The 9,232-nt window shown below is 42.2% G+C and overlaps 1 protein-coding gene across 2 annotated transcripts; it reads right to left on the reverse strand.

Annotated features, from left to right (window-relative positions):
- Nucleotides 1-751: 751 nt before the first annotated feature.
- Nucleotides 752-8,603, reverse strand: LOC125530935 (chromodomain-helicase-DNA-binding protein 7-like; the record flags this gene model as incomplete). Of its 2 annotated transcripts, XM_048695349.1 has the most annotated exon segments (11): nt 752-947; nt 1,347-3,125; nt 3,436-3,606; nt 3,744-4,043; nt 4,121-4,258; nt 4,436-4,690; nt 5,025-5,165; nt 6,173-6,244; nt 6,723-6,780; nt 6,870-6,967; nt 7,947-8,603. In XM_048695349.1, coding segments are annotated over 11 exon segments (3,865 nt in total), but the record flags the coding sequence as incomplete, so codon positions are not given.
- Between the last annotated feature and the right edge of the window lie 629 nt (nt 8,604-9,232).

The following is a 9,232-nucleotide window of genomic DNA, read 5'->3' on the forward strand; positions in this document are numbered from 1 at the left end:
CACGGCAGCTCAGAGCAAGCGGCGGTATAAATTCCATCCAATTCCGGACTCACCCCTCCAGAATCACCAAACCCTAGCCAGTTCGGAGGCGGTGGAGCTAGAGTTGGAGCCATGGTAAGGGAGGTTGCTATGTTCTTCCGTCACATTTTTTACATTTCATTTCTTGTATTTGGATGAACATATGAATGAATCAAATTTGGAGTACTAGTATCATGAACCATTTCTAAGTTCCACCTCAAAATTATGAAAAAAAAAATCACAATCTGAATGGAACCACTACTCTTCTTTCTAAATGTTTCACCTCAAAAGAATGTTCTTGACCAAGAACTTATTGAGTGCAATCGATATAATCTCGGATGGAATTCATCCTAAGCATTTCTTGAACAAAAATGTTCTTCAAAATATCATCAACAAAGATAACAATGAAAATAATGAAGGATACAATTAAACAGATTACAAACACATATAATTTCAGATGCAACTAAACAAATTAGAACAGAATTCGGATGCAGCTAAAACATTTTCATTTTTGTTCAACAAAATTCTGGTGCCTTTGCCTCTATAGGTATTAAACTTGCAGCTTGTAAATGTAAGATACACACAAATCTTGGAACATTGTACACTGTTGGATAACCCCCATGTAGTAGTGGGAAAACCAAACTCCCAGAACACTATCCATAACTTGATACTAGTAAAGATTAGTTGCATACTTCATCACACAAAAAAAGGGAACAACAAAATTAGTTAATACCTTGAGCTGCAGATGATGGTGCAACTTCCCCTAGAAAATCTTGAGCTGGTGATTTGTTTACAGAAGCTTCCTTGTAGCTATCAACAAGTCCCATCTGGCTGTGAGGTAAAGTGGGATCTTCTTTTTGGAGTAATGAGTAATACTTTCTGTTCACCTTTTCTATTTCTCGGTAACGCTCTATTTGAAGTTGTGATTTCTGTCAAAAAATAGATGTGAAGCCAAAGAACACGTGAGAAATCTCACGACTAGCATAAGCAAATGAGCAAAATGCATTCACAGTACTTAAACTTGAGCTGTATGCGCACTTTAGTCACTGTACTTTGAAAACCTCAAGTTATGGTTGCTAAAGACGTTTGAGAGGCCTATCTACGGTCACTGGTTCCGGTACCGTAAGTATTTCGGTGAGTTGGCATACGTACAATATGAGCGGCATTTGACCGTAGGTGGGCTCTTCGAGCGTCTTCAGTGACCATAAATTGAGGGTTCCACAATACTACAGTAACCAAAGTGTGCTCATGGAACAAGTTTTGAGTACCATAAATGCATTTTACTCTAACAAATTTACAGTAGAACATAGAAAAAATTAAATGCAAACCTTCTGTTCATGGGCTTTTCTAAGCAAATTGATGTGATGTTTGTACATTTTCGACATATCTTCCTGTGGCTGGTCACTAGCAGATAGGACTTGGTTGAGCTCTTCCTCGAAAAAAAGGAGTTGGCTGAGCTGCTCAGGACCAGGTGATGTATTTGGCTGAAATCCTGTTTGGCTCCTGCCTTCAGAGTGTGCTATTTCAAGAGGGACATGATGCATTGCGGTTGATGATTGCATTTCAGGGTGCAAATTCTGAAGTGCCCTGGTGCCCAATGTACTTGTTCCTTCTGCTTCTGCAGGCCGATCATGTACTGTGGCTGATTGTTGTATTTCAGACTGCAGCTTATCAGTTGTCACCATGCCCAAAGTGCCTGCTGGTTCTTCTCCTGCGTGCAGATCCCATGAAGGTTCTACACTTTGACGAGCATTCATACTTCCTAGCAAAGGCATGCCAGACAGATCAGTCTTTTCAAATAAAACATCCTGCATTGAGGTTGATGGTTGCATTTCAGGCTGCGAACCGTGGGCTGCTAATGCGCCCAGTATACCTCCCCATTCTGCCTCTGTAGGTTGATACTGCATTGACTGTAAACATGTCGTGGCCTCCATGCCAGGAATACCTGCTGGCTCTGCTTCTGCAGGTGGATGGGGCAAGGTTGCTAAACTTTGTTGGGCAGGCAGATTTCTCAATTGTTGCATATGCATGCTCGATCCACATATCTGAGTTGCTCCAATTCTCAGGATTTGTTTATTCTGTGAGTGTGTCACTAAATTTGATATCTCAGCTTGTTGTTTATGAAGGATATTATTTTCTCTAAAAGAGAAAACATCATCCACTAAATCATTTCTTCTCTCCACAGCCATGTTGGGAAATACATCAACTGACACATGGCATTCTCTTTGCTGTGTGACAGACACATGACATTCTCTTTGCTGTGTGACTGACACATTGGTAGCTTCATCAGTTTCTTCGGCAGCAACTTGGGCTGGTTCTTCTATGTTCTGTAGCATTCTATTGATTGATTGTCTTAGCTCAGATATATAGCTCCAACAAGGAGATTTTCCATCCAGTAAATTTAACCAAAATACAGAAGGATCCCCATCCAGCATAGACATTCCCTCCTTTTCACCAATTACAGTAATGCTTCTTGAATAAAACTCCCCACTCATATTAGCTTTCGATATGTACACACTGTTTATTTTGGAGCTGTCTTCTGTATATGTGGGTAATTTTGTTACGAACTCTAAAATCACTTCATCCATAAAACTGGTGCCCCTTTCAGAATGCTTACTTGAATACCTATCTTGCAGAAGCTCATCAAATCTGGTGAAGAGAAATTGTGCACCCCAACTGAGCAAGGAATGGCTTGAACTGTGCATTACATCCTGGATGTTGCTATCAATAAGCCTGCCCTGCTTTGCAAGCACAAAGTTGTTCTCCTCCACTGTGAAAGGAGTATACAATCGGAAAATGCTCACATACTTAAGTTGTAACTCTATGTTGATTCTTTGAAGAGCTTTCAGGTCATTAGATGGGTTCCAGTCACTGCTATATATGATGACTGCATCAACTGATAGTAGCTTAATGCTTGGGAGGCATGCACGACTTTCAATCAGTAAAACAAATCTCCCCTTGGTCTTGTCATTGAACATATCAATTGCCGCCTGTTTACTTGACATCACCGCACCACATTTGACATGTTCATAAGACTCAGGGCCAAATCTGTGACACACAACACCTTCCAGAATGTCACCCATTGGATTTGCACCTGCTCCACCAGACTGCCGTAGTACAAAAAAAGTATAAAAAGCATGATGAGCTCAGAGAAAATAAGGTTTGTCATTGAAGTTGAAGATTAAAGATGAGCATCAAGAGAATAATTCAAAAAAGAAATGAGAACATTGACAGATACTTGAGGGGACATGTTCACACCAGTATGTAAAGAGTGCCTATACACCGCGAGAGGAAATCATTCAAGTGTGTATCACATAAAATAAATAGGGAGATCAGATACTGTGTACATTATTCTTGCCAAAGAATCACCCATCATATAAGACATAAGTAAAGGAGGGCAGTGCTTGAGTATCTCACCTGAAAAAGAACAATTACTCTCAACCTCCTGTTGCTGATCTCTTTAAGCATTTTGTCAAGAAGTAGTAGCTTGTCGCTTGCGTGCACTCCAATATCTACTGTTTCGGTCATATCAGGATTGTTGACAGGTGAATCTTCCAGACATTCACGGAGGTAAGGGTGATTACAGCACTGTTACACAACGATAATAACAGATCAAAGTCAGTGACAGTGTCAATACGGTACCTTCACAGAAAAAGGTAGCAATGTACATAGCATATAGGCTGTCTATTTATTGCCATGCAAGCATGAATAGTTGCAAAGCTAACCTTTGAGAGAGACAAGAGAATGTCCCGAAGAGCTTCAACACTATTAGCTTTCTTCTTAGACTGGAGGACAGATGAATTTGAAAGCAGAATGGAACAATAGACACCTAGCTGCACTTGTGAAATGTAAGCAGGAACCCAGTGCTCTAGAAATTTTGAAGAATCTGCTTTGCGCTCATATGCAATATGATGTGCAGATATTATTTTTGACTTCTCAAGGGCATCAGCAGTGTCAACATAGCCGCTATTATCTTTCTGTCCCGATCTAAGGAAAGCTAGCATGTTCCTGTACTCAGGGATATCCTGCAAAATAGCAAGATTTGGCAAGGCTTGTTTGCAGTACAGAAACAACCATACAGAGCAGAGCTGTTGATAAGTACCTCAATTGGGGAGCTTACAAGCAACACTCTAAAACCAGTACAAAGTTGCTTCAGCTGTTCCAGATATTTTAGAGCAAAGTGTTGATAATAATCAACTATGATTGCCTCCCAACCAATACGTGCAATAGGCTCAATGTCCTGTGTTATGGGGCAGAGAGATCACAATTAAATGGAAACATAAACTTAAAAGATGAGCTAGGGCCTAGAGGACCAGTAATGACAACAACAATATGATATGAAGATGCAATTTCTGTGGTCTTAATGTGTAAGCAGCACTAATTGTGCTAAGAACAACAGAGGACTCTTAGCACTTACCTCTAAGATAGCCTCAGGATGGGATAAGAGAACTTGTGACGTTATGTGGTTTCCGTTCTCGAAGAACTGCTGAGCTTGAATCGACTTGAGCATGTCTTTCCGCCCATCATGCACAACAACATTGATATGTGGTGCTAATTTATTGAACTGAACCTCCCATAAGGAGAGAGAAGCAGTAGTAGTGACAATCAGAAAAGGTTGGCGAGCATCAGCTAACACAACCATTGTGAATAAGATGGTCTTTAATATATGTTCCTGCATGATAGCGTTGATACATGAATTAAATACTGTTCATTTTGGGTATGTTTGGTTCAAAACTAACTTTGCCACAGCTCAGCTTAGGAAATGTGTGGCTTGCCACGGAAGTGAAAAGAATGAAGCTACAGGGTTGCAAAAGTAGAGAAAAGTGTGGCTAGCATTTTTTGTGCAAGATTGTACATCTCACCATGCAAATTTCTGGAACTACTTATTTTAGGGGATTTCTAGAACTACAAAACAAGAATTCAGGTGGAAAGCTCGGAAATAAGAACAAAGCCTCTCCTTTTGTCAGAAGTACCTTTTTGTGTAAGACTGAAATACTAGTTCCTACCTTATCATCAACAAGAACAGAGCCATGAGATTTAGACCAGGACTCCAGGAGCTTGTTGACACAATATAAATGGTCATTGTCAAAATCAGGATGGCACCCATCTGGCAGTCTCTGAAGTTTCTGAACTGGGCATTGCTTAACCTGTAAAGTCCAGTAATTATATGTACAAAAAACATTAGTCTTATTTTACAGATTGTGTTAAGGAGAAAAAAAGGGCAGTTCAACAAACATGCATCAGTCTTCACCACACATACATAATATACAGAGTAAGAACGGACTCATAGCAAAGAAAAGGAGATGATATAATGTCAATGTTGTGATAATTCAACAAGGATACGAGAAACTCACGTGTGAAAGAAAAAATATGGTGCAGTGAATGTGTACTTAGCAGTTAGAAGACCAGTTACACTAATTTTATGTTTTCAAAGTTCCAATGACTAGTACAACCACATCTTAAACAGCCATGGAATCTAATTATCACAAGATGACATACTAACATGTAGGTAACACAAATATCATAATGGTTATGCTTTATAGCATACAGATTAAGTCCACTTTACAACCCCCAACTAACCACATGTAGGTAACACAAAGCAGCCATCTATTTCCACTTTAAACCAACAGTGTTTAACTTACCCCCTCCCCCCTCCCTCAACTCTATAACCGGTTAGAATACAACCTCAAACTGCCGATACCAGTTAAATTACCCCCCTGAAATGATTGGTTGGTGGTTCTGCGTGACTTGATATCCAATTTGAGTATTTGACTGGTCAGAGCTGATGTGGCATCCACTTGAGCACCAGCATGTCCGTTGTCTGCTCACTCAGAAGGTTTTGGTGTCGGATTTTGTTCTGCTTTCCGGTTGGGTGGCTCAGGGGGTACATTAAACCATCTGGTTAGTTGGTTGTAAAGTGGACTTATCACTTACAGCATATCACGAAGATGTAATTCACATAATGAACTATAAAACTAAAAACTTACAAAGAGTAATAGCATATATCACAAAAATTACTATTTCCTGTTACGCCTTTGTTTTTGTGGAAGTAGATGGCTGCTTTGGTGCTTCACGGTTGTTCTCATATTTCTTTTTAAGTTCATCAGCCTCAAACGCATATAAAACAGGGTAATGTTTCACCAGACAGGATCACCTTTAATTGTCTCGAAGCTGGACCTTCTTTCTGAATGCTAATGGGTCCGCCATCTCCAGGCATGCTCTTGTGCTAACACAACATCGAAATAGTATTATGATAGAAAATGTAAAACCCCACTTCCATTTTTGGACAATGGAGATACATCTCCGGCCTCTACAAGCCAGAGAATGGACACAACCATGAACCCAACTCACATTGATGCATAAAAATGAGAAAGCACACGGTGAATAAGGGATAGGGACAGGCACATCGATTGCGGATTTGATCACTTCGAGTTTTTTTTTCTTTTTTCTCGCGTAGGGATGGCTTTGGTCTTATATGACTTTGCTATTCGCCAGCGTGTTTTTGTGTGTGTGCGTTTGTGTTGGCTGTGTGTATCTTAGTTATGCAGAGGCCGGGTGTGTGCTCATTGTGTTTGTATCCTCTTGATGCTTCATTTTGAGTCAATAAATTCACCCTTTGTCAAAAAAAGGGACAAGGGAGCCGATGTAAGTTGGAAGTTGCTGAAGGAAACAACGTCTAACTATATTATACTTCAGAGTGATACCTGTTCGGAATAAATAGTTGGAAATGGCTCACTTCTTAACGATGATGAACCACTTCGTCTGCAAAATAAGGTTAACACAGAATAAACATGTATTCCAAGTGCATGTTCAATATCAAATAAACAGCAACACAGTGACAAATAAAGCACCTTGTATGGCCAATGGATTGACCTCTGTCTTCCACTGCAAGGCTGCTTTCAGCCAGTCTGTTTTGTGGGCACAAATCAGTAAGTCTGTGTGGCTGCACCTGCAACGATCGACAAGAAAAAAGTTAGTCCTTACCATTGTTTTTAAATGGTCCTAGAGGACAAGGGCACTGACTGCTGTGTAGCGGCTGTTGCAGTGCTGCTATAGCCTTCCAAGCTTTTGCTGCTTCCTGCAGATTCCATGACAGGTACCTAAATGTGTACCGTCCATTCACCAAACAGGATGGCGTCATGTTTGTCCGCGATGTGCACAGAGACAATTTCTGGTGAAAGGTCTGCCGTGAAGCACTCAGAATGACTATTGACTGGGATATCCCAGTCTAGATTTGATTAACCTACTAGCTTAACACACAAAGGACCTCTTACAGTAAGACACGACGGCTTGAATGGAGTGTGCATGCAACTTTTCGTTGCAAAGTTCCATAACAGTTATGTACTGCTTACAATGATTGAATGGCAGTAGTAGTGGTATGCTACTAAGTACTAACAGTTTACTGACCTTTCTACAGCAATTCAATATATAGTAAGACCTGCAGAAATATGACTTCCTAATATGCCTCAATTTAATGCCAACCCTAAGCGCTATCCCGAGTTCCTACCAGCCATTTTCAAGGGCTAACTCGAGTCCAGCCAAACAAATAAGAAAAGATATCAACAGAGTAAGCTCATTAAATATGGACTCAACTTTTACCATAGTACATGAACTCAACGCACAGGACAACTTCTTGTACCCGTTGACTTATGGTATAAAGCTATTCTCTCCAGTAAGATGAAAACCATAAGTGACTACAGAGCTTCGGGTTGCAGATAATTTGAAGTATTTCCTAGCAGCTAGAATGAAAGTTATCCCTATTGCTCCGCATGACTACAACCCTCATAGCTAAAACCCTAATATGAGAAAAGACTAAACCCATCATCACCATCTTGGTACTCTTCATGTGCTTCCATTTTTACATCAGCACTCAACTCCACAATTATCATGTCAAGAACTTCCTCGACGTTGAAGTAATCATAACTTACGTTCGCTTCTTTATGTAAAGCCTTCCCTTTTGGTTGGGATACTTCCAGGGTCTTGTGCTCCTCATGGGTACTTCTCAAATCATTGCTCACTTCTTTCTTCACCTTACGTGCCACGGTCCCTGCAGACTCAGACTCATCCTTAGCATCAGACCGATGCAGCGCAGCTGTCGGCCCATTTGAGATAAGAGAAGGAGGAGACTCCGATTCATCCTTCCCATCAGAAGGATGTGACGCAGCGGTTGCCCCATTAGACGTCAGCAATGGAGGTGCCAGCGTGCAACCAGAGTTGGCATCCGGGGACTGCTCTGAGAAGTTGACACGTGCTTTGGCGCCATACATTGCCCTTGCCGCATCATCATATGCACGTGCAGCTTCGACTGCGGTAGGGAATGAACCAAGCCACAGCCGATTGCCACGGTTGGGCTCACGGATCTCAGCAACCCATTTCCCCCACGTCCTCTGCCTCACACCGCGGTAAGCGCAGTTTGAATTCTCTGGACCTCCTTTCCCTGCCATGCACCCTTTCTTGGAACCCTTGGCCGGTGCTTTCCGGGATCCATTCTCTTGCTGGAGCTTCTGGTTTTCCTCCTTCCACTTCTTGATGGTTTCAGCAACCGAATCAGGACCGGTGCTTCTCCTGCGCACTTTCTTCTTCCTGTTCATCAAGGCAATCCATATCACAAGTGAAAACACTTTGAAACAAAAAACATAACCAGCCAGTCATATAAATCTTTCTCACAAAAAAAGTCGTATAAATCTAAAACAGAACGAAGCAGGGCTATCCTTGTTTCCTTGGTGGAAAAAGTCAAGGAGATTATTATCACTTGGGTTGGGTACCAACCGCAATCGAGCCCCCGAGGATATAGTTTATGATGCTATGCACCAGCAAAATCGTACCGCCATGGCATGGGCAATCCCCGACCGCCGCCATGGACATGGGGACTTCTGCATCCGATTCAGAGGAGGGCGCCGCCTCACCCGACCTAACACCGACAGTTCGCCACGCACCGCTCTGAATCTCGCCGAACTCCAGTCCCCAACCGAGAAGGCGGAGGAAACCATAATTCTGTAGCCGGCGGAAACCCGGCGAACCGAACTGAAGGGCGGCCGCCGACCTAGGGCGACCACCGCCGACCTACGACTAGTCCGACACGCGCCGCGGTAACAGGAAACGAACAGCGGATAGCTACTTTAGATGGGCATGTTTCACGGTACCGAACAACCGCGGAAACACGCGCAAATTCCATGCCGCGGCGACGGCGCGCCGCCGCCGCCTCAGCAATGGC

This window comes from Triticum urartu, unplaced genomic scaffold (assembly GCF_003073215.2).
Source record: "Triticum urartu cultivar G1812 unplaced genomic scaffold, Tu2.1 TuUngrouped_contig_6667, whole genome shotgun sequence".
NCBI classification, from domain to species: domain Eukaryota; kingdom Viridiplantae; phylum Streptophyta; class Magnoliopsida; order Poales; family Poaceae; genus Triticum; species Triticum urartu.